The sequence below is a fragment of the Pongo abelii genome, chromosome 6 (genome assembly GCF_028885655.2).
Source record: "Pongo abelii isolate AG06213 chromosome 6, NHGRI_mPonAbe1-v2.0_pri, whole genome shotgun sequence".
Classification (NCBI taxonomy): domain Eukaryota; kingdom Metazoa; phylum Chordata; class Mammalia; order Primates; family Hominidae; genus Pongo; species Pongo abelii.
In genome coordinates, this window is record NC_071991.2 from 156332464 (window position 1) to 156358974 (window position 26511).

Sequence of the window (26511 nt, forward strand, 5' to 3'; positions counted from 1 at the left end):
CCATGTGACACAGAGGACGGGGATGCAGTGGGATGAACCGGCCCTGAGCTCAGAGAACATCTGTGTCAGTGACATCTGGAAACCAGGGTACTGACGGTATTAAGAAGACCACATAAAAATAAAGTGATCAGAACCAAAACCCACGTTATGCCAGTTATTGAGTCTGGTTGGAGGTGAAGACAGTGTTGGGAAATGGCCAATAATGTGCAAGGAAAATACAGAGGAAGGCGCTACAGAGGCCAAGAAGGATGGCCCAGTCAAGGAGAAAGGAAGTGCCCGGTGTGAAATGCCGAGGGGCTACGAGGAAAAGCGCAAGGGCTCCACTCAAGTCGATCCCGACCACCAGTAACGAACGCAACAGGAAGGGATATTCCAGTATCACCCTCAGTGTTCCAGCGTTCAGGTGTCTTGGCAGTCCCCGCTGCACTTCTCAGCGCCCTAGTTAAAAACACATTTGAAGTCTATTTTTTCTACCCATGATTATCCTTTAGAAGAGCTGTTTTCGACATGCAGAGTGTAATGTGCTGGGCAGAGGAGAGTCAAACTGAGCTGGGAACAACAGGAAGGATGTCAGCTGCTCTGACATAGCTGCTGGGAAAACGCGAGTACAGACAGCAAATGAAACAGTGCACGACGTCTCCTTTCAGATTATCTGACTGTACACTTAACACCTCCCTTCAAAAGACAGAGATAAAACAAATCGCGAGTGAGCTAACATAAAAGTTTTATTGAATACATGCACTGTCATGTGAAATTAGTTGAACAGAAAGGACATTCTCTACTTTTTAACCCCCACCCCCCACCGTTCTCTATTTGCAGTGGGGGGTCCAGCTGGAGGTGGAATAAATGCAGCAACCACAGAAAAAACACACAGCTACACAGAGGCCTGCATTTGGCTTACGTGCCTGAAAAAGAAGAGCCGACCTCTTGATAAAGAATGTCTGTAAAAGGAATTCTTACTGTGCAGAATATATTATCATGGTAAATACAGTTACAAGGCTGCTTCTATTTTATTTATTTTTTGAGACGGAGTCTCACTCTGTCGCCCAGGCTGGAGTGCAGTGGTGCGATCTTGGCTCACTGCAACCTCCGCCTCCTGGGTTCAAGCGATTCTCCTGCCTCAGCCTCCTGAATAGTAGCTGGGACTACAGGCGTGCGCTCCACCACCACGCCCGGCTAATTTTTGTATTTTTAGTAAAGACGGGGTTTCTCCACGTTGGCCAGACTGGTCTTGAACTCCTGACCTCAGGTTATCCGCCCGCCTTGGCCTCCCAAAGTGCTGGGATTACAGGCATAAGCCACCGCACCCGGCCAGCTGCTTCTATTTTAATCTGAACTTGGTAACACCTTCCTACTTTAAGGCACAGGATCAGGATAAGAACCCACATGTACGAGCTAACAGAGCTGCACTTCAAATTTACTAAGTTAATTAATTTTCCCTTCATTGGCTTGGCTCAAGGTAGAAAAGTTAAAATTCCCTTTTCTTAGATAAACTGATTATTTAAAACTGAAAATTAACATTTTGAGAACTCAAGAGCGTCTGACATCGCTGGGATCCTGGAGTGCTGAGTGTGGCCTCGATGGTGGCTTCACTTCTCCACATCTGGGAGGTACTTCAGTGCCTCAGAATCACCACCTTTTTTAAAAGAGAATGGAGACGGCTACTGGAGGCCAAGAACTTCCAGGCACTCAAGGCCCTGGAGACAGCGCTATGGACTCCACTGCCTCAGGGCAGGCACGGTGCTGCTCAACCACTTCCTCTGGGCTTTGTACCTTTAATTGTGTCTACTCTGCCTAAGTGCTTAAATAAAGCATTCCATTAAGCAAAATACACATGGAGCGGATTACACACTGGACTGCAGAACTCAGAGGTGTGGGATGTTGGTAAAAATTACTGGCATGCTACAATTTCCATGAGTGCTGCTGCTTTATAGATAATGACAGAAGACTTTCAACAGACCTGATTTTTAAAAAACCCTCAACAAATCTAATACTATGGGAAAGCAACTAGATTTAATGTTGTTACCTGTCTTCCATAAATACCATAGTTAAATGTTTTGTGTGCATACACATTCATATGTGTCTATAAAGGTATTGATACGCTTCCCAAATAATCCTATATTACTACCATTGGAAATGGTTTATAAAGAGGCTTTACAGTCACATGTCATTCAGCAGGAGAGAATATACTGGTCTTTATGATTACATGAAATACGCTGTGAAGCTACAGACTCCATTATAAGTAAACCCATGGTTCAAAGTGTAAGTTATAAATTGAAACAAAATCAAAATCTGCTAGAAGGGAGGGTAGGTAGACAGCCACGGGCCTCGTTTATAATTTAAACAAAATCAAAATCTGCTAGAAGGCCGGGTGGGTAGACAGGCACCAGCCTCCTTTGTAAATTGAAACAAAATAAAAATGTGCTAGAAGGGAGGGTGGGTAGACAGCCACCAGCCTCGTTTATAAATTCAAACAAAATAAGAATCTGCTAGAACGGAGGGTGGGTAGACGCCACCCGCCCCGTCACAGGCACTTTGGTTTGTTTGGTCACGTGAGTTACCCACAAGTTGTGTAGTTCCATGAAACAAGCTAAGAGCTCCAATTTAAATTACAAAGCTATACTTTCCTTAATATATTTATACATAGTTTTAAGATGTTCTCATGGCTATGGAAGCCATTTTCAGCATACAGCTTATAATATACACTTAATCGTCTACATACATGCATTCTTTCTTTAGACACACACAGCCTATGACACTGCAACAGAGCCTCACCTCACAGGAGGTCTGGGGGACTCTTAAGTACAGAAACCTGCTTTTAATAGTCTAAACAAAATAAAAATTGCATAACAATATCCCAATATTAAGGTTAGTCATGGCATAAAGTGAGGCAGCCTGGGAAGTGGCTGCTGAGAACAGCAGGGGCCGGGCTCGCAGCTGTGGTGCCCCCAACCCTGGTGGCGGCCAGTGCACATCGGCTCAAAGGTCCCACATCCTATGTGTGAGGTCACGCTGGGGGTTCCTGATGATAATGAGATCGAGCTTTCAATTTTTAATGCAATATCCTGTCTACTCATCCCAATCTACCTCACAACCTTTAAAAGGACAACGTGTACCTTCCTTTTTTTATAGGCTGGGAAAACATTGAAAATTAACAAAGCTCATGACTGATTATTTGACAACAGCTTAATTGCTAACATTGAAAGTCTGTTCTTACAGTTTAGGAAAAGTACAAGGTGTCTGTATACTGTTTCATGAGTAAGTTACAACAGCAATTAAAATGAACATAAGACATTTCATTTTTATGTAAGAAATTTCAGATTAGTACAATGTGATTTATGAACCACGACAATTCTCTTAATATCTTATATTACTCAGTTATAGAACATTTTTCCTTATAAGCCCTTCAACTTACTTCTCAATAATACATCCTTATATTTATGAAAATGTTAATATTTTGAATACTTTATTTCATCTTTCATAATGGGCAGAAACATACTAACATTTAATAATCTTTCAGCTTTTCTTTTCAAAAAGAAACACCACAAAATAGGTCACTGAGAACTTTTTGCTGCAAAGATGAAAATGATTATTTGTCACAAGAATTTAATAAGTTTTAGAAGAAAATATATATATTTCCTTGATCTATTTCCTTCTGAATTTAAACCAGCATGTAAAGATTATAAAAAATAGAGTCTATTTACATGGCATAGTATACCTCAGTGATATATAAACAAGGCCATAATAAAGCACAGACACATCCGACTCCTACGGACACAGCTGAGCAGAGTCCACAGACACAAGAGCTACCGCCACCCTATTGCACGTTGTAGGAACTGGCGAAATCCTAGAGGAAATCCAACATAGAAAATTTAATGATAATATTGGCCAAATTTGCCTAAAATGTCAACAATTTTATAAAACTTTTAAGGTATGTATAACTAAATCCATGAAATTATAAAAATAACATTGGTACGTCTGTGAGAGGGTGTGTTCTGGGTAGAGGTGGAGAGCTACGCTGAAGAGCACCCCTCCTGCCTGGTGCGGCTATGTCATCGCCTGAGGCCTCGTCCCGTCTTCCGTGAGGTCATACCTGAGAAAGACAGTGACAGGAAGGTGGTGACTGATACAGGACCAAGTAGGAAAAGCCTATCAGATACGTGAGGGGTTCCGCCACTGTCTGTGGGGGACACTACCCACCGGGCGGGGAAAGCGTTTTTAGCTACACACGGGTTCTCTGCAGCAGGGACACTCACCACTGGGTCCAGCCTTTGGCAAGTTCTTCAGATGCCAGAGCAACCAACACCTGTGGGTTTTTAAAAAAGCAGTTAAAGTAGGCTGGGCTGGGGGCACTGACTCCCGCCTATAATCCCAGCACTTTGGGAGGCCAAGATGGGAGGATCACTTAAGCCCAAGAGTTTGAGACCAGCCTGGGCAAGATAGTGAAACCTTGTCTCTACTAAAAATAAAACAAATTTATCTGGGCGTGCTGACACGCACCTTGGTCCCAGCAACTCGGGAGGCTGAGACAGCAATTGCTGGAGCCCAGGCATTCGAAGCTACAGTGAGCCACAATCGCGCCACTGGACTTCAGCCTGTGCTTCTACAGACCCTGTTTCTAAATAAATAAACAAATACATAAAGTAGGCTAAGGCAATGTCTTTTAGATCTTTTACCACTTCTTCTCATCTCTCTAATCTTCTGTTTTCATCTAGGAATATGTACTCTCCTTTTTTGAAGGCTCTTATTTTTTCAATCTTTTCTACCCCTGTGAGCACCTGTTAAGCTATATCGCTGAGTACATCTAAGAAATCCTTCATGCAACCAGCAGTCTTAAAATTCAGCTATGACGGAATATCAGCGGAGACAACTCACAGGAGTGTTGGCCCACGTGCCCTCCATAGCAGCACAGCTGACGAAATGATGCCTGTGACTCAAATCTCCTCCTCCCCAACTGAACCCTACTTTCATTCTTAAATAACATACACCCACATGCCAAAGTGAAATGTGAATATGGACAAAGACTAGAAGAAATTCAGATAAATAAAGCCAATGAATTTTAGAAAAAGAGCAGAACCGTCAGTTGAGGAGATGGAATTGTAAGAGATTATTTTCCTTCAATGTGATACTTGAACAAAAATTTGAAGACTTAACTTAAAATATCTTCAGAAAGCACAGATGTTTTATTGACTATCTTTACAGCCCATGATTTATAAACAAGCATCGACCTCGTAAGTTCACCCTTTCCGCTTACACAGATATGGTCTAAACACTGCACTGCAGGTAAATGTTCAATTTTACAAAGTGCAGGAACTGATCGAGGATTCGTTTGGCACTTACTTTGCCAAGGAGCCCTTTGTCTTTGGACAGGAAGCCGCCGCTGTTCTTCACGGCAATGTCGAGTGTTCTCCTCTGCACCTCTGGTAACGAAACACTGAAATCAAAGCTGAAATAGGAAACGAGAGCCTTACTTAACTTTATCCATCATTCTGCTGTATTTTCTTATAACTAAAAATGGCATTTCTGCTCATGAGATCATTCCAAATGTCATGTTTGTTTTTTATTATAAAACTGAGTTCTTCTACCTAATGTTTTAATCTATTTCAGGAAGACTCAAAAACCAGCATTTTTTTCATTTCCCACACATAAGAGAAGGCTCTGGCATCCCATAGATGTCTGGGTCCCAAGGTCCCTGGCTCGCTCATGGGTGGGTGAGGAGCGTCTCTGAACATGTCTGACTCCTCCTGGGGGTTAAAATATGGGATAATGTTGACAAAACAGCAATTCCAGAGCAGTCCACTCACTCAGGCTTTCCACTCAGTCTTGTTTAGTCTTCAGGCCCCATTCCCACTATCTCCAATAAAAAAAAGTATGTGCTTGCAGCTTCGCAGGAGGGAGAAGGCCTCCAAAGCACTCCTGATGCTCAGCCGGGGGCTGCACTAAAGCACCTGCAGAGTGTCTCTCCTCGGGGCTGGGGGGTGCCTGCCCCAGGCCACAGAGCTGGAAACCCAGATAGGCATATGGAGTCTCCAGATGTTTAAATGCCTCGGATGGGTAGGAGCACTCTGCACAACCTCATCAGGGGTTGATGCACGCCTGCCAGTTTCTGATGTGTGTTTTACATAAAGCTACTTGTATGAAAGTACAATGAATGAGGAGGATGTTTAAAGATGAAATGTAAACTGAATTAGCAGATAGCGACACCATACAACTGTATTATTATCATTTCCCAAAACACAGGTGGGTTTTGAAGCACTAGGGGACAATTACGTAAGATACCAAAATGGTACAGATTGGCAGCTCTTTAAAAGTGGGGGCCAATTACCCCTGGGGGTGTCTCTGAGACCATCCTGGGAGGTCACCAAATCACCCTGACCACAGAAGCAGACTCCAGCCTCTCTTGAGCCAGACCACTAAAGAGATGAGCAAAAATGCAGAACAATAATACCATTCTTTTCATTATTATGTTTTTTATTTTTGGAAATACAGTTGTTTTTCCAATATATCATACATTAAGATGTTTGGGGCTTACTGTTATTTTAAAATAAAATTAAAAATATATGTAACCTTAAATTCTCAGTTTTAATTGATAACATAGTTAAGTGTCAACAGATATAACCCCCAAAATGTCAACAGATATAACCCCGAAAAATGAGTTCTTCAGAGCCATCAACAACCTGATCTTTATTTAATCACTAGTCTCCACGTCCACAGGGTTGTCACTTGAATTTACTATATTTAGAGCTGCTACATGAAGGTCAAAATGCTTATTTGTTTTGAGAAGTATGTTTGCTAACATTTGGTTTCTGACTGAACTTCTCAACAGCTGATTTATGTGCTTTGGCCATTCAAAGGCACCCTTTAGGGCCTTCTTAATCCGTCACTTCAACCAGGCAGTATCCTCAGCTGGATACAACACCGTACCTTTGGTCAAACACTGGATTTAATGTTTTCTTTGACACGTGGGTTTTCCTCCTTCCTGATCGCCTCTTGTCTGGTAATAAATACACGCGGACATAGGGGTCAGAGCCGTCTTCAGAGAAGGCAATGAGGTTTCTTACAACACAAACCAGAGAAGACGAGGTATTAGGATCAAGAAAAAGAGAATTAGCAGCACATTCAGAGGTGCTTTAACAAGCTTTGATTTCATGTTTATCTACAAACCGAGAAGCAACAAGGAACAGAATGCGTGAGGCGCTTTTGCCTCCCCCGACGGCTACCTGGTGGCATCTCCCAAACTCCTTTCTTAGTGGCTTTCTCAGCAGCAACTTTGGCCTTCATTTCTCAAGCCCAGAGTTTGGAGGACGTTCTAAGTCCTTGGTCTCTGCTTGTAACAGAGTGACAGTTGTCTTTCCATAATGCTTCTGCCATTTTCCCTCTCACAGCCAAGAAAGCCAGGCCCCCACCCCACAGTACCTACCCCTCCAGACGGGGGCTGCTCCTTTGCAACAAACGCGGTCAAGTGCCCAGCTGCACGGGCCCCCACATTCTTCACTTGCTGACTGACCACAAAGTCTAGGAGGGACTGTTTTGCTAGACTCCTCTACAACAGTATCCCCCATGGTCATTACCTTAGTGGCAAGAATATATGAACTTCTCGAGAGTGATGTATTGAACTCTACAGTTTTATCATCTTTCCAAACGGTGCTAATTTTATTTTCCTATGTTTTCAACAGCTACTTATAAGCACCAAATTTTTATATCATATTTTAAACCACTAATAGGACAGAGAAAATTGCATAAAAGGAAAATAGTTCGTAAGCCCACAGTATCATTGTTAACCAAATGCAATTAAAGCAACAGTCACCTGACTTTATACTTATTAATATAACGAACAAGTTAAAATAAATTTTTCCTGATTAGGCCAGTCATGGTGGCTCATGTCTATAATCCCAGTGCTTTGGGAGGCTAGGAATTAGAGACCAGCGTCTCCATAAAAAAATTAAAAATTAGCCAAGCCTGGTGGCTTCCACCTACAGTCCCAGCTACTCAGGAGGCCTGGCCAACATGGTGAAACCCAGTGTCTACTAAAAATACAAGTTAGTCGGACGAGGTAGTGCACGCCTGTAATCCCACCTACTCGGGTGGCTGAGGCAGGAGAATTGCTTGAACCCAGGAAGTGGAAGTTGCAGTAAGACGAGATTGTGCCACTGCACTTCAGCCTGGAGGACAAAGTAAAACTCTATCTCCAAAAAAAAAAAAAAAAAAATACACACACACACACTCCTCCTGCTCTAGGCTACACAACTGTACAGTATGCTACTGTGCCGAATACTGCAGGCAATTGTGACATATTTGTGTATTTTTTTTTTTTCTTTTTGAGACAGAGTTTTGCTCTTGTTGCCCAGGCTGGAGTGCAATGGCATGATCTTGGCTCACAGCAACCTCTGCCTCCTGGGTTCAAGTGATTCTCCTGCATCAGCCTCCCTAGTAGCTGGGATTACAGGCATGCACCACCACACCTGGCTAATTTTGTATTTTTAGTAGAGACAGGGTTTCTCCATTTTGGTCAGGCTGGTCTCGAACTCCAGACCTCAGGTGATCCGCCCACCTCAGCCTCCCAAAGTGCTGGGATTACAGGCGTGAGCCACCACGCCAAGCCATATTTGTGTATTTAAACACATAAAAGGTACAGTAAAAATACAGTATGATCTTGGGGACCGTTGTACTTCGGTGACCAAAACGTTGTCATGTGACATACGCAGTGGTGACACCCTTTACAAGCACCGTCTCTAGAAGTTTAATTGCTTTGTCCTTTCTAAATGAAACATAAATGGATGTTTGGAAATCCTAAAGGCAGTGTCTACATCATCCTATCCAGCATCCACACTCAGCAGCACAGCAGCGGGCGCGTGGCGACCCCGGCCCCCACCTGCAGGCATGCACGACCACGATAAGCTTGTTTCTCTGCGAGCTGTGCCGGATGGTCAGCTGGATCTGCCCCAGTGGAGACTGTCCCAGGGTCGTCCCGCTGTGGGAAAAGAGCAGAAAGTCACCAGCTTGCCTGAGACTGGAGAACGTTGTGATTCATTGGTCTACTGTATACAATAAGATAATTTCCATTCATTTAGACAAAAAGAAGTCAAATTACCCATGAACTTAAACATAATTTGAAACTTCTGGGTACAAGTCAAACAGATGAATATTTTACTTGAAGGCTCAATATAAATTAATTATGCAAAACTGACTTTTTTTTTTTTTTTTGAGACGGAGTTTCACTCTTGTTGCCTAGGCTGGAGTGCAATGGCGCAATCTTGGCTCACTGTAACCTCCACCTCCTGAGTTCAAGCGATTCTCCTGCCTCAGCCTCCCGAGTAGCTGGGATTACAGGTACCCGCCACCATGCCCAGCTAATTTTTTGTATTTTTAGTAGAGACAGGGTTTCACCATGTTGGCCAGGCTGGTCTCAAATTCCTGACCTCAGGTGATCCACCTGCCTCGGCCTCCCAAAGTGCTGGGATTACAGGCGTGAGCCATCGCGTCCAGCCAACTGACAGTTTTTTAGTTAGGGCCCTGAGAACTAAAAATAAAATCCTAAGCCCCCATCCCACTCCCACACGAGTAGACCCAGGGAACCCCAGAGAAACCTTAAACACTGAGGTCCTGACCACAACAGGATGGGAGTTTATTTATACCCCTCCCTTTGCAGTTCAGACGCAACAACTGACTGGCATTAATGCTGCAGCAGAGATCCTAAGACTGAAGGAACAGATTCCTTGTGGCAATAAGATACCAAGCTACAAAGAAGACCTGGGGCCATGCCAGGCAAGGGTAAGCCTCATACCCAACACTTAACAGAATAAACTGGGTTCTACCGGCCGCCAGGTGTTTCTTTCTCCAGCAGCTAAATAAGCACTGGCCTCGAGAGCAGCAGTGTTAAAGCAATCCCAGCTTGTCCTGATCCAGATGCTGACTCACTGACCCCTGCTCCACCAGCGCTAACTGCAGCTTTGACTGACGAGAGGCTGATTTCAGAACTTCCTCCTGATAGCAGACCCTGACCACGGACTGCTGCTGGCTGTTCTAGAGAGGCTGGGCACTCTGCGGCATTCACAGCTCCTCCTGGAACCTGCTGAGGACGCGTGCTCCGCACAAAGCTCCTGCCCTACCCTTCCTCCTCTGAGGTGCTTCTGGGCCTGTCAGGCTGGCTGGCCTGCAGGCTGCAACCCTATAAGGAATAGTCTCCTTTCTAAATGTGCAGATCTTATGATTCACCAATTGAGCACCTGAGGTTAAAACCACACAGTGTCCTTATTACAAGCATCAGCACTGTGGTCCTTGTTAAGCAGTTTCTAGCCTGTCCTACCCGAATTTGCATGTCCCGTCTCAAAGCCTCATGCAAGCCACGTGCTCTCCTCCCATCTGATGAGACTGCAGCACCCTTCCTTCCATTTCTCTGCTCAAGGATGGAACACAGACCCCCAAAATGACAACTGGTCTTGTTCAGTGGCCCCTAAGATCATTTCTACTTCCCAAATTGAGCTCCTGAGAAATAGCGGTTCCTTGTTTAAAATTCTATTTCCTTCTGGAGCAAGAGAGAAGGAATGTTTTCTTCTTTCCAAAATAGTGAACATGAGAAAGCATGAAAGAAAAAAGTGAGTGTGGCTCAGAGGAGGGCGGCTGTGCAAGCTCCACAGTCTGCGTGTGCTTTTTCTAATGGCTCAGAAGCACCTTTGCCTCCGTTTCTGTTACTATTTTCTTATTACTCAACACACCTCTCATAACACCACACAGGAAGAATTATTTCAAAGGTCAATTTTGTTTCTTCCACCAAGAGGAAAAGGTTAACATCTGAAGCTTGTGATAACTACAGACAACTTTTTCCTCCTTATCTAAAGAAACCCTTAACACACACCTATGAGTCATGGGGCTTAAATAAGGAGCCAACACAGACATCCGAAGACAAACAAAAGAGACTGGGCAACAGTGACGGGATCTGACTACGCGAAAGAGCAGGTCTGTCCTCACACAATGGGGAGTCTAGGGCTTCTCCGGCGGCCGCAGAGAGGCCCGCGGGCCAGCTCTGAGTCTGTCTTCCTGGCAGAGGCCCAGGCACACAGCAGCATCCCGGCGCTGCCTCCTGTCTTTCCTCCTGTGAAACCTATTACTCCATCACGTTCTAATCTTTAATGACTAAATCCTAGAAAATGGCAGGTTTTATTTCCAAAGTCCGAGATGCAGTGAGCAAAACAGCAACACAACCTGAAGTGCTTTCAGTTAACCTAAGATTACGCCTCCCTCCCCAAAGCATGCCGGCCTCATGCTCTGCTGCGTTTAAACGACTCTCCCCCACCGTGGGGTGGGGGGCGCTTGCTCTGCTGGTGAGAAACAACATGGTGGCACTTAGTTACTTTTCCAGCTGCCTCAGCCTTTGCCGCAGCTCCTGGGTGGCAATGGGCAGTGAGATGTCCGAGGCGATGCTGGGGGTGGGCTCCTTGACCAAGATATGGCCTGGGGAGGCCAGGAGGCTGGAGGAGCTTCTGCCCAGGTCGTGCAGCCCCTGAGGGCCAGCCTCAGGGGGCTGGGCCTTTTCTTCCATACCAGCCTTATCACTGCCCCCAATGACTGGTGTGGATGGAGCTGTGTTGCTGCCGCCAGGGCCTGGAGACCCAGACATATGAGATTTGATGGATGTTTTCCTCCCCTCTTTGGACACAGAGGGACGTTTGACTTGAGCTGAGTGTTGGTGATCTGGAGGCCTTTCTCGCTTTTCGAGATGGAGTACCTAGAGGTGGACATAAATATAAAAATTAAACTTGGTGACACTGGTAACATCCTAATACTGGAACAGCCTGGGATATCTTTACTTGCAAAAATTTCTTTAAAACTTAGCTCAGAACTTTTTTTTTTTAAAGGAAAGTTTAGGTAACCAAAATATCACTTCTGTGATACAAACACCACTTTTTCCCCTAGAGATGGGGACCTGCTAAGCTGCACAGGCCAGAGTGCTGTAGCTCTCCACAGGGGTAACCATTGCACACTACACCCCAAGCTCCCGGCCTCAAGAGATCCTCCCGCCTCAGCCTGCCAAGTAGCTGGGGCATCGCCGATGCCTGCGTCTTCAGGCTCTGGTGGCAGCAACAGGGCGGTGGCAGTGATACGCCTGGTGTGGAAGGGCAGGCCACCCCCCTGAAGCTGACCCTCTGGTGCCACACAACCTGGGCAGAAGCTCCTCCATCCTCCCCAGGCCACGTCTCAGGCAAGGAGCCCCCCATGGCACTTCTGCGTATTCCTCTAGCCTCTTCTGTTTGCACGTACTTCTACACAATTGTGGGACAACGTTTTTACGTCAAGAGCCCAGAGTCGCGTTTCCTCGACACAAGACCAAATGCCGTATTCTACATAGGGGGTTTCCACCTGGCGTCCCCAGAGGGAGGAAGAAAGTCCAGAACCCCTGCTATCCAGCAAGATCACCCCAACAACCTGGCATGAGTGCAGGAGCAGGGGGTTCCCGCAGGGCCTGGGGTCTCCCAGTTGTGTGAGTACACGAGCTGGTCCCTGGGCTGGCTTGAGCAGAGTCTACACCTTGTAAATCGCTCCACTCACGTGACAGCTTAAAGATTTTTTTCTGGTTTTAGGAAATAACGCTGTGGTGAACATCTTTATGTTCCTGGTCTCCCCACACTTTATATCACCAAACAGAAGTCCGGTTTCTAGAAGAAAGGCCAAGGAGCCTTCAGATGACTGGCTCAGGGTTGCCGCAGCTCCCTCTGGAGAGGTGTGCGACACCTCCAGTCTCTGCTGGGGGCAAGGAGGCTGTTCCCATTGCCCCCTCAATAGAAGACATTTGTAATTTTCTAAAAAAGCTGGCTCTTCATTTTAATTTGCATTTCTTTGATTCATGAGTTTTAGTGTTTCCCCATATGTTTGCCAGTTTTACTTTCAATATTTCCTTAGCTATTTACAAATGAATCGTGATTTTAGACAAAAAATATTTTTTTCCTGTAAGTTCTACTGTCTCGTGGAGTTTTATTAAATTCTCTCTTCTGAACAACCTTTGAAAAGTTAGACTTAGGAGAAAACCTTGTTGATACCAACAGTAACACTTTCCGGGCCAAAGGATAACGGTAAGGTTGCTGGGTTCACAGGAAAGCACTGTGAGTAGCTGTGGGCCTGCTCAGGCAACCTGGAAACGTGGCCTGTTCTATGGCTGAGTCCCAGCCTTTGTCTTCTCCCCAGAGCCCTCTGATACCCAGCAACAATATCTCCTCCCTGCACCGGCGCCCTCCTGCGGCCCAGAGCTGCACCCGACACAGAGCTTCCTTCACCAGCCTCATGCCCGGGGCCCGTGAGTACCCCTGCCAGCACCCGCCTCCCCATCTCCTATGGTGTTCACTGCAGGATGACACGATACCCGCAGTGCAATCTTCATCTTGATGGTGCTGTTTGGACCCGAGTTACTGAGCTGGAAGCGCTGGCTCACGGTCATGTCCTCACTGGTGAGCAGCTGGCTGAGGGGGACCTTCAGGTTCCCCAGGGAACACTGGTGCTGCTCATCTCTGACCTGCAAAACACAGGGTGGAAGCACTGGCATAACTAGGATCATGTCTGCAGAACCTTTCTACGTTTTCTAAGCTCCTGACCCTTTGTCCTCAGAGATAGGAACTTAGAAAATGTAGAAAGGGGCCAGGTGGGGTGGCTCACGCCTGTAATTTCAGCACTTTGGGAGGCTCAGATCACCTGAGGCCAGGGGTTCAAGACCAGCCTTGCCAACATGGTGAAACCTCGTCTCTACTAAAAATACAAAAAATTAGTTGGGCATGGTGGTGCGCACCTGTAGTCCCAGCTACTCAAGAGGCTGAGGCATGAGAATCGCTTGAACCCGGGAGGAGGAGGCTGCAGTGAGCCGATATCGCACCACTGCACTCCAGCCTGGGTGACAAAACTGTTTCAAAAACAAACAAACAAATGTAGAAAGGTCCACAGACAATATTAGTCTGTAAGAAAGATATTTTTAAAAACCCAAACATATTTCCGCCATATTCTCTTAAGTAGTGTTTCCATAATGATTAACATGGTACGAAATCTCCTAAGAAAGACACAAAACACTGTTAACAAGCAAAAGATCTGCTATTTCCTCATTATAGATTACAAAGAACGCAGAAAGAAATGATGTAATAATGACAAATGAGAAAAGCAGTAACGACAATAATGACCAATCGGTTGGGAGAACCCTGGGTTAATAGGCAATAGTCTACCTGTCTTTTAACCCCTGGGAAAATGGTGGCAATACACATTCATAATGATGTATACAGTTTCTACTCATGACATTTATGGAGACAATACATTTCTAAGTACCTTTTAAGCCTTCTCTATTCAAAATCCACATTAAAGAAAATTTACAGCAAGGCATTTAAAAATTTATTTAAAAACAGAGGCGGATCTCACTATGTTGCCCAGGCTGGTCTCAAACTCTTGGCTTCAAGTGATCCTCTCATCTCAGCCTCCCAAAGTGCTGAGATTACAGGTATGAGCCACTATGCCCAGCCTGTTTTTCCTGTATAATAACCTTCCGCATTAACTCTGCAACAGGAATTATTCCTGTTAGATGGCTGTAATATAAAATAATTTAATCAAATAGAGTAAGAACTCTGAAGGTTTCTCAGTCTATACAAAAATGGTCAGAGAAATTAACATATAACTACTCAGGAAAACCTAAAAGCTTGATTGTGTATTTCTTTTTAAACTAAACTATAATCACAAAAGCAGCTTTAAATGAAATAACTATGACAATGTTTGTGGAACTTTAAAAATTTTTAAAATCCAAGGTCCAGTAAGCATAGATTATTTTGAGAATATAGAAGTATAAAACAGAATGTAAAAAAGTATCAGGTTGGGGCAAAAGTAATTGCAGTTTCAATGGCAAAAACTCCAATTACTTTTGCAGCAACCTTATAAAACAACCAACACAGAACAATGAGCCAGGGCTGGGCAAGCGGCATGACCAGTCTCCTAGGCCTGGCTGTTCACACACACCTATCAAAAGAGGTTCAAGATACAAGAAGCAAAAACAGAGGCTGAGGAAAAAACATAAATTCAGAGATTTAAACACCATGCTCGGCCGGGCGCGGTGGCTCACGCCTGTAATCCCAGCACTTTGGGAGGCCGAGGCGGGCGGATCACGAGGTCAGGATCGAGACCATCCTGGCTCACACGGTGAAAACCCCATTTCTACTAAAAATACAAAAAATTAGCTGGGCTGGTGGCGGGCACCTGTAGTCCCAGCTACTCGGGAGGCTGAGGCAGGAGAATGGCTTGAACCCGGGAGGCGGAGCTTGCAGTGAGCCGAGATGGCGCCACTGCACTCCAGCCTGGGTGACAGAGCGAGACTCCGTCTCAAAATACAAAACAAAACAAAACAAAACAAAAAACACCATGCTCTTCATACCTGATATAAGAAGTAGTCTGAGAACTAGTAAGGCCCCAGAGGGCCTGAGCAATGCTACCAACCACCCTGACCTACTGACATCCATGAGACACTCTCCAACACCAGGAAGGCACACAGCCTACAGGTGCACGTGGAGCGTGTCCCAGGACAGGCAGTGCTCGGGGCCATAAAGCCGGTCTCAAACATAAAAGGGCTCATGTCATACAAAGTATGTACTCTGACCACTATAGAATGAAATTGGAATCAATAATAGAAAGATTAAAAAAAAAAATCCCCAAACATATGGAAACTAAATAACAGACCAAAATAACCCATACATGGGTCAAAGGAAAAAACTGAAAGGGAAATTAAAGAAATAATAATCATCAAAAGGAGACATCAACCACAAGTCAAAATTTGTGAGATGTAGCTACAGCAGAATTTAAAGTGAAATTTATTGGAGTAAATGCCTACATTATAAAAACAGAAATGTCTCAAGCTTCTTCTTTAAGAAACTAGAAAAAGAGAAGGAAAGACCCAAAGTAAGTGGGACTGAAATAATAATGATCATAGTAGAAATCAATGAAATAGTAAAAGAAAAGCAATAATGACAATTAAACAAAAAATTGGTTCTTTAAGAAAATAAAATCAATAAACACCTTGTAAGACTTATTAGGAAGAAGAAGAGAGAAGACAGGCCAGGCATGATGGCTCACGTCTGTAATCCCAGCACTTTGGGAGGCCAAGGTGGTTGGATGGCTTGAGCTCAGGAGTTCGAGACCAGACTGGGCAATGTGGTGAAAATGCATCTTTACATACATAAATACATACATACACACACACACACACACACACACACACACACACACACACACACACACGCCCCTCCAAAACACAAAAATTAGCTGGGTATGGTGGCATGCACACGTAGTCCCAGCCACTTGGGAGGCCGAGGCACACATACACACATAACCAAAACACAAAAATTAGCTGGGTATGGTGGCATGCACATGTAGTCCCAGCCACTTGGGAGGCTGAGGCGGGAGGACTGCTTGAGCCTAAGAGGTCAAGGCTGCAGTGAGCCATGACTGCACCACTGCACTCCAGCCTGGGTGACAAAGTGAGACCCTGCCTCAAGAAAAAAAAAAAAAAAAAAAAAAAAGATTAATAAAGCACCAATAATAAAGACAGTGTGATACTGGCATAAAGACAGACATATAGAACAATGGAACAGAAGGAATTCCAGAAATAGACCCATACACATGGGCAACTGAATTTCTGGAAAGTTGCTAAGCTAATAAATTAGGGCAAATAATAATCTTTTTAACAAAGACTAAACAACTGTACAAATGCTGAACAACTACACAGCCATATTAAGAAAAAGAGGCTGGGCACTGTGGCTCACAACTGTAATCCCAGCACCTGGGGAAGCAGAAGTGGGAACATTGCTGCTTGAGCCCAGGAGTCTGCGACCAGTCTGGGCAACACTGTGAGATCCCGTCTCTACAAAAAATAAAAAAATTAGCCAGGCATGGTGGTGTCTGCCTGTAGTCCCAGCTACTCCGGAGGCTGAGGCAAGGGAATCACTTGAACCCAGGAGGTGGAGGCTGCAGTGATCTGTGATTACGCCACTGTACTCCAGCCTGGGTAACAGGGTGAAACTCTGTTCTCAAAAACAAAGAGGCAGGGTGCGGTGGCTCACGCCTGTAATCCCAGCATGTTGGGAGGCCAAAGTGGGCAGATCACCTGAGGTCAGGAGTTCAAGACAGCCTGGCCAACATGGTGAAACCCCAACTCTACTAAAAATAGAAAAAAATTAGCTGGGTGTGGTGGCGTGCGCCTGTAATCCCACGTACTCAGGAGGCTGAGGCAGGGGAATTGCTTGAACCTGGGAGGTGGAGGCTGCAGTGACTGAGATCGCACCACTGCACTCCAGCCTCGGTGACAGAGTGAGACTTCGTCTCAAAAAGAATGAAACATTAAAAAAAGAAAACCCCCCCGAACGGCTTACAAATTCAGTATTAAGAAGACAAATAACCTAATAAAAAAGACAGGCAAAAAAACTGAATAGACATTTCACCACAGAAGATACACAGACTGTAAAAAAGCATAAAAAGATGCTCAACGTCATCAGTAATGACACTGAAACCTCCCGGAAATACTCCTATCTACCCACTAACACCACAGCACTGGCGAGATGTGGCGCCAGCTCGACTCACATGCACTTCGGTGGGAATGTGACACGGCACAATCTCTTTGGAAAACAATTTGGCAGTTTATTAAGAAGCTAAACATGAAACTGGCAACCTGCTCCTGGGCATTTTACCCAACAGAATGAAGGCATATGTACACACAGTCTTGTATGTGATATTCACAGCAGATTTATATGTAATAGGTCTAAACCGGAAAGAACCCAATCTTTTATCAATGTCTTACTCACAGGTAAATGGATAAGCAAATTGTGGTATATCCATAAATACTACTCAACAATAAAAAAAGACAAACTGTGGGTATCTGCAACAACACAGGTAAACCTCAGAATAATTATCACCAGAGAATACAGACAACTAGAGTACATACCGCATAATTCTCTTTGTATAAAATTCTGGAAAATGTGAACAGTAATCTATAGTGACCAAAGGCAGGTCTGTGTTTGCCTGGGGCTGGGGGAGGTCCGGGTTACAGAGAAAACAAGGGAGCTTGGTGGACGGATCTACCAATTGTCCTGATTCTGGCGATGGATCCCCAGGTGTATACACGGGTCACAACTCAGCAAATTGTATACTTTAAAAAGTCAATTATGTTTCAGTAAATTGGTTAAAAAATGCAAATAAAATACCTCAACTTCAAGGTCCTGGCGCTTGGGATTGTGAATGAAGAAAGTGAAGTTTTCCTCCCACACAGGTTCATTGGTTTTGTATCGAATCTGGAAGAAATATCCAAATTATTAGCTCTGATATTTTCTGTGGAAAAGGGCTACTCATTTTACGTGTTTAGAAGCTTAGAATGAAAAATAAAAAGAAAATAAATAAAACAAAAAACCAGAAGCTTAGGTTGACCTTAATTAAATTCCAAGACATGTATTTGCAAGTATGCACTATTATATATCGATTGTGGACGTGTTGAAAAGATAACGACACGGTCTAAAGCCTTTAGAGTGTGTCATGAGGCCCCAACCTGTGCGCCCACAGATAAAGGCTTCGTGTGCTTGGCCTGGCCTCGGTTCTGTAATGACTTTTGCACCAACATAATAACTCCTCCGAACTGAGGAGGGTGTGCACTTGGGCACGTCTCTTAAACCGTTAACAATTCAGTGAGTGACGGCCTGTAACTTTGGGCAATTTCTTTCTTATTTTATTTTATTTTATTTTTTTTTTTGGTAGGGGGGACGGAGTCTTGCTCTGTTGCCAGGCTGGAGTGCAGTGCGCAATCTCAGCTCACTGCAACCTCCGCCTCCCGGGTTCAAGCAATTCCCCTGCTGCAGCCTCCCAAGTAGCTGGGATTACAGGCAAGTGCCACCAGGCCCAACTAATTTTTTTTCTCCTGTAAGGAAAGTAGAACACATTACAGCAATATGTAACAGCAATACCCTCTTTTCAAGTCGTAATTCTAACTGTATTGGTTGAATTTTAAGCACTGTTGGTTTTCTTTTAAACGATATTTATAGAGTGCTCAAGACAAACTGAGGAATTGTTCCCATGTGTCTACTCATAAAATCAAGCAAAAACATATTCATCTATTACTTTCTAATGTTATTTTTGTTTTGTTTTTTGAGACGGAGTCTTGCTCTGTCGCCCAGGCTGAAGTGCAGTAGTGCAATCTCGGCTCACTGCAACCTCTGCCTCCCGGGTTCAAGTGATTCTCCTGCCTCAGCCACCCAAGTAGCTGGGATTACAGGCGCCCGGCACCGCATCCGGCACCATGCCCGGCTAAGTTTTGTATTTTTAGTAGAGACAAGGTTTCACCATATTGGCCAGGCTGGTCTCGAACTCCTGACCTCAAGGGATCTCCCCGCCTCGGCCTCCCAAATTGTTGGGATTACAGGTAGGAGCCACCACACCTAGCCACTGAAGTTATTTTTAAAAATGAACAGTATATTTCTTGCTATTTCAAGTAGCTGGTTATCTATATCAAATGACTGATTTAAGAAAAAATAGATCTGAAAAGCCCTTGTCTCGATGCCCACGCTATCACACAACTGAATGCATTTGCAACCCGGCATCCCCAGGTGAGACGGCAACACGGACAGCGCCCGCACGACAGGCACCAAGGCTGAGTCCGGGGCCAGCGCCTTACCTTGCTCTCCTGGGCCTTGTGCCCAACTGACATCTGGACAACAGGATTTGGGTTGCTGCTTATTTTCTTCCCTGACTACCCAAAACAAACAGAAAACAGACAAAATAAACAAACACATTTTAAATGGGTCTTAACTAAAAATGAAATTACTGGCTTATATTAGTAATCATTTTTATTTATCTCTGATATTTAAGGGAATATCTGGGAACAATTTAATGGGAAAACATATGCTACACACACCCCAAACTGTAACTACAAAACTTTCATTTGCACACAAATTTTAAAGGTTAGGGTCTGGTATTTTTAAAGCCAACTACTTTGGAAAACTGAATCTTCTAAAAATTCTTAATGTTAATTACCGTTTTCGAGAGTTCTTTTATTTACAAGGATAACGAAAATGAATAAAGTGCAATTAATGAAAACCAAAAACCATGAAAAAAGACAAATGTAAAAGAACGTAAAATTCAGAATATTTCTCTGGTGGGAATAAAAATAGTAGAGTGTCAGATATATGGTTTTATGTTCTCAACTTAGCGTCTTCTGTTTGAGCATTTTTAAGCTTTCATATATCAAATCTTGCTTACCAGCTGCTAAATAATTTTGACTGGAAGAATAAACATCAGTTTAGAATCATATTAAATTAAGCAGATATAAATATGAAGAAAAAATTCAGGACTAGGAAAAACGGTAAGAAGTATACATCAGCACAGATAGTTGATAGGAGAAAATAGTAAAACAGCAGATACGTGTGACATGAGGTTTATTTATAACTTAGCCCCACAAGAAGATGCAGTTAAATATCTGTGTTAGTGGAAATTAATTAGAAGGTCACAAAAATGTTTTTGAGTTAAATAATTTTAGAGTCAAGACTCAACAATACAGCAATGTCAGAAATAGGTGTCAAAATCCTATCATTATTGGAAGAAATATTATTAGCTCAAACCTACTGCAATAATCTATTTCCTGGTTCATCTTTCTGATGTGAATAAATTCTGCAAAATGAAATAAGTACTGTTAAAAAAAGTTTCCAAGGCTACAGATTACTGTGGCAGAGAATACTAATTTTCCCCCTAATTTTCTTTTTCCTTTAATATTAGAACTCCCAAGTTTTAACTGAGCACAAGTCCTCTGTAAATATTTTGTTGGCAAACCTCCCTTGCAGTCAGTAACTAAGTTCTGGCCTCACAGGAGGCTGTGTTCCCTCGGGCTCGGGCTGGAGCCACAGGTAGCTCGTGGCAGACCCCCAGGCCAGAACCCCCGGACTTTAGAGGGAGATCAACTACTGCTACTTCTAAGTCAGTTCTATTATTAGATACAGAAACCAAGGTTGCTCCTTAACTAATATAAACATTTCATCTCTGAAAAAGTGGTCACCTGTTCCTAGAGATTGACTGCATCTTGTCAATTTTAAAACATATACTTTTTTTCCCCAATTTTCTAACATCCCTGAAAACAGAATGAATCTTAAATCGATAATATATACCTCTTTGGGGGAGGTTGGCAGTAGTGAGAGTTGTCACTGCCCTAACCAATTTATTTTGCTTCTATTTTCTGTTTAGGTATACCTGTCAGTGACATGATAAAACTGTTTATCCTAAGTCTAAAATTCTCTAAGTATAAAATAAACACTGTCAAGACTTAGCAGCATTTAAAATCTTAGTGGTTCATAAAATAATGATGTATCTTAAAATGGATGATGTTTTCAATCCTATGAAATAAGGTTAAATCATTAAGTTTTCTACTATGATGCAATATTCAAAATCCATCAGCACAAGTCAAAGGGACAAAGTATAATAAAAATATAAGTGTAAGTCAGATTGTCTCGAACTTAAACCTCAGCTCTATTTATCCCTTGATTATTGAGACCTAAATATTGCATCTATCCGAACCTCAGTTTGCATGCTTACAAAATGGGCATTTTTGGAACCTAGATGAGCTAATTTAATAACATAACAATTATAATATATATTATCCTAGCTACACTGGGCACTTTCATATGTATTATTTTATTTAATGTATTCGATAATTTCATGAAGAGGATACTACTCCTTCCATTCTACAAATAACACAACAGAGTGGACGAAGTGTCTTGCTGGAGGTCACACTGGTTGCTGAGTAGTTGGGTTGCAATTTAAACACAGTCTGATTTCAGGGCCTTCAGCCTTAACGTTATGTTCTCAGGTAGCAAAGAAGAGTGTTGATGTAATTCCTTTCAATGTTCTGGAGGGCACAGTTATTTCAACTACTGTGCTAACTAGTACTCCACAGGAGGAACCCCTAGTAACCCATACCTTATCTCCTTGGTGCAGGACAAAGTGGGGGGTTCGCAAACACCACAATACAAAGCAGACTCTGCCAGTCTCCTGCACTTTTGAAATCTAACTCATTTTTTCCAGATGAGACTGGTTAAAAACAGTTCCTCTTTCTTTAGGATAGATAGAATTTTCTTTAAATAATTACATTTAAAATTCCCCACCTCCCCCTAAAATTTAAGCCTAAAATATTCAAAGAAATTAAAGAAAAAATAATAAAACATTGTCATAAGAAAACTTTTTAACAATTTGCCAGAGCACACACGTGGATCTCACATTTTAGGGAGTGGAGCTTAGTTTTCAATAGACCTCATTAATGAAATTGAAAGCTTCTCAAAAGATCTATCACCCAAACCCAGCAGCACCAAAAGCCATGAAGTTGTTGACTCAGAGATGACCCTAACTCAACATATTGGAAGAGGTGATATTTAAATGTATATTCACAGTTCACAAGGCATACCTTTAAGTCATGATTTAAACATCAGTTAAGATTTTAAGTAGAACTTCTATGTCACAATTTTCACAAATTCAAATCCAATTAAAAAAGATATTTAAATCACCTTAGAGAGAGTTGCCTAAAGCCAGCAGGAAAATAATCTAATTTATCATACTAGTACTTTATAAAATTTACCTTCAAAGTTGACTTTAATTGTTCTAACTACTAATTATTAGATAACAAAAGTAGGGTCTCTTCCACTAGACAATTAATTACTATATAAATATGGGAGGTAATTTGCCAATAAACTTATGAGACAAAGTATCATCTCTTTCAATATGTTTTCATTAACTCTGTGACCTGAAGGGAAAACAGTTTACCTTTAAAGCTCTCTGAACTGCAGTCTTCTTCAAGACATCGGGGTTAAATTCTAATGGGTTACTCTTTCAAGTCAGAAGAAAACGAATATGCCAAGGGTTAATAAAACATGCAATGAAGTTTATGTAAGGTTAAAGACATGAAAATTTATGGGAATAAACAAAAAATCTTTAAACAAAACCACCAGAGTTACACAAACAACCAAAATGCCACCTATAAAATTCTTTATGCCCAAGACTTCATCTTAGAATGAACCTTTAATCTATGAATATCAAAAGACAGCTCCTTATCCCCTATGATTAATATTCTTTTACTACTCCACCCTCTTGATCCTTTGTGATTTCACAAATACAAGAGTGGGACTTTAGGAAAGGGTTCTATTTACTATTCTCTGCTGAATAAACCCCTAAAATACCAATCATAATTAAAGGTTTTATTTGAAGCACAATGAATGGGCCACAGCCGCCCAAGTCCCTCTCAGGCCAGGTCAGGTCCTGGAACAGCTGCTGAGATGCACCTTCCCACCCAGCACCCAGCAGAGGAGCTGCTCCTCTCTGCTCCTCATCCTTTTCCGGGGTAGGAGTCAGGCTGGCTGGATCCCCACAGAAGCTTCTTGGGCTCTAAATATAGTCCTATGATTATGGGTTTTATGTTTACTTTTATTGATTTTTTTCCAATTCATTCGTTTCTTGCCCTCAAAAAGGCAAGACTGAGTTGTTCTGCAAGCTCCTTCTAGGACTAGTATTCAAGATTAAATAATTTATCATTTTAGTTGTAATTAACTTCAAACTTGTGACAAGCTGAACTAAAATTTTTTTTTTTTTTTTCTAAGCAAAAGATTTTATAATGAAGAAAGATGAATAACTAGACTCTCAATCTTCCATGACTGGCAGGCTGGGCCAGGAGAGAAGATGGAACATGCGGCCAGGCAGGAATTCACATGTCCCTAAAGCTGCCGGTGGAGCTCTCAAAAGTCCCTGGATCCACTGCATCCGTCTCTAGGTGGAGCCTGGACAAGGGCATCCTTCACACACTTCCCAGGGGCTCATATACAATGAGGATGGGAACTCTGCTGCCCGGAAGGACTGACATTCTTCAGATATCCTACAAACCCTTCCTGAAGCTCACTTTTGGATAGATATGGCCTGTACCAAAGACACTTATTATTCTAACATGCATCAAGTAAAGTAAAACAAGGAGAGAGGCTGTGGTGTGTGAGTAGGGGATGCAGGAGAAGCTGTGTAAGGTAGTGGACAGCTGTGTGGCTCTGTGGATGAGACAGACTAGACCATGCAAGTGCTTCAGGCAGGTCCCCTGTCGGGAGGCCTCTGGAGTTACTCATCTTGCAGCCTTGGGCTACTCACCGTCAGGAGGCAGTGGGAGCCACCTGTGTTTTTTATTTATTTATTATTTATATTTTTGAGACGGAGTCTTGCTCTGTCACCAGGCTGGAGTGCAGTGGTGTCATCTCAGCTCACTGCAACCTCCACCTCCTGGGTTCAAGCAATTCTCCTCCCTCAGCCTCCCGAATAGCTGGGACTACAGGCATGCGCCACCACACCCGGCTAATTTTTTGTATTTTTTTTAGTACAGATGGGGTTTCGCCATGTTGGCCAGGATGGTCTTGATCTCTTGACCTTGTGATCCACTCACCTCAGCCTCCCAAAGTGCTGGGATTACAGGCGTGAGCCACCGTGCCCGGCCTTTTTTTTTTTTTTTTTTTTTTTAAATGACAGCCAAAATAACTTGCACAAAGCTCCTAGCATCATTAGGCCTAAGGGCCTCCACAGTGGTGGCTATTATCCAGCTAGCACTGTTATGTTTAAGGCATTAGTGCAAATACCACTTATCTCAGATGAATTCCACATACAGACTGATGAATCTATAAACTTAATAAAGTGACAATAAATTCACTTTGCACTAGGGTCGAGTGGACAGGAGGCACCAAGCACCCCGACTCTGGGCCCACGCTGAGTTCCAATTCCAGCTCTGCCACGCACTGAAGCTGTGCCTGGGAATCTCTAGTCTGCGTCATCTGGGTTCTTGGTGTTGTCTTAATTTCCTTATCTGTAAAGTGATAATGAGGGTCTGGGCATTAAACATGTAGCACCCTGAGACCCCTGCCTGGTTCCTGGAAAGTGCTCAGTAAGTATGCTGTCATATCAGGCTTAAGATGTCAAAGCTGGCCACCATGAGTCAGGGAAAGTCCTTCTTGTTCCAGCCTGAAATTAAAGCCCAGAATTTCATCAAAAGAAGGAGGGCAAAGTTCTAAGAATCCACATTATGAAGAGGTCGTTTCCAGCCTAGGAGAATTCCTATTGTCCTAAGTTTGCAGGTGGGGATCGCTGGTGGCAATGCACTCCTGGAACTGGAATTCAAGGTGCTTCTGAGTGGGTAGAAAGTAAGAGAGCACTGGGTTGGCAGTCGTCAAAGCCTTCACCAGTGACAGCAAGGGTCTCAGCCCTCTGGGGAAAACTGGGGAAGCACTGATCTGGCTTCATGTTGAAAACCAATGGGTGGGGAAAAAGTTCAAATTTGTTTTACAGAACATCTTAGGTGATGCATATGTTCTAATAAGGAAGTACAGTGTGCAACTTCGATAATGCTGCAGGAATGCTGATTTTGGTAACCCTCCTGATACGAGGTCAGAGATATTTCCTTTCTGCAAAAGGAAGCAGTTGTAGAATGGGAAAAAGCAACTTGGAAAAGCTATTGGAGATAAACTAACAGTTTACACAGGGGAGCTATCTAGTCACATTTATACTAGTCTATGATGAAATTTTCTGCTAACAATCATCAGAAGCAAAAAATTATTTTCTTGAAAGTAACAGAATATGCTGCTATTATGTACTGCTGACCTCATTTTGACTTTAAAAAGGCTTTAGACATATATGAGGAGACAGCCAGAGAGACCATGGTTACCACTTACTATTGCTATGCCTCTGAACAGCTCACCTAACCCTTCAGGGTCTTGATTTTCCTCATCTGTAAGATAGGGCAAAATACCTGTTCTTCCAATAGGATCACTTGGACACGGGGCAGGGACATCACACACTGGGGGCTCTCAGGGGGAGGGGGGAGGGACAGCATTAGGAGAAACACCTAAGGTAAATGACGAGTTGGTGTGTGCAGCAAACCAACATGGCGCATGCACACCTATGTAACAAACCTGCACGTTGTGCACATGTACCCTAGAACTTAAAAGTATAATTTAAAATAAATAAGTAAATAAATAAAATACCCGCTCTTCAAGTTTTGCCCCCTACCCTCCCCCTATTTAAAAAAATAAGAATAAACTGAGAATGCATAGGGAAATCCTTTGGAAATAGAAATGAAAACTCTACAAAAATGCAAAGCGCTATCACTACTCTATTAAGGGACAACTGGGCCGTAAAAATCTCACTACTATCAATTGGATGAAGTCTGACTTTCTAGGCTAATGACTAAGACGCTGTGGCCCCCTGTGGCCCTGAAGCAGGTGAAAACGGCTCTCTACTGAAAGCACAGAGAACAGCACAGGTATCCAGTGCCAGACATACAGACCACGGGCAACATATGATGAGATGGGAACAAAGGCATGCTCAATTATCCACTCCAGGAAGGTCTTTAAGTGTCTTAAAAGAAAGTGAATCACAAACTTAATATAGTTTTCTTCTCCCTTAGGAGCTCTGGGTAAATCATGTGAGTGAAGGCAAATTTTTATTAAAAAATGGGTGAATTTC

At 43.2% G+C, this 26511-nt stretch overlaps 1 protein-coding gene across 6 annotated transcripts in view; it reads right to left on the reverse strand.

Annotated features, from left to right (window-relative positions):
* Positions 1–707: 707 nt before the first annotated feature.
* The window catches only part of ESYT2 (extended synaptotagmin 2), a 96534-nt gene continuing 70730 nt past the window's right edge, over positions 708–26511 (reverse strand). For 3 of the 6 annotated variants that reach the window (XM_009243484.4, XM_063726250.1, XM_063726251.1), the window contains exons 14-23: positions 22792–22854; positions 19664–19738; positions 18207–18293; positions 13355–13504; positions 11352–11725; positions 8873–8971; positions 6925–7056; positions 5341–5446; positions 4257–4306; positions 708–4093 (exon numbers count right to left, since the gene is read on the reverse strand). In XM_009243484.4, the coding sequence (XP_009241759.3) occupies positions 4048–4093; positions 4257–4306; positions 5341–5446; positions 6925–7056; positions 8873–8971; positions 11352–11725; positions 13355–13504; positions 18207–18293; positions 19664–19738; positions 22792–22854 (1182 nt within the window). In that variant the 3' untranslated portion in view covers positions 708–4047. The remainder of the gene's footprint in view (positions 4094–4256; positions 4307–5340; positions 5447–6924; positions 7057–8872; positions 8972–11351; positions 11726–13354; positions 13505–18206; positions 18294–19663; positions 19739–22791; positions 22855–26511) is intronic. The other 3 variants (XM_002818741.6, XM_063726252.1, XM_063726253.1) reach the window with 1 other exon arrangement.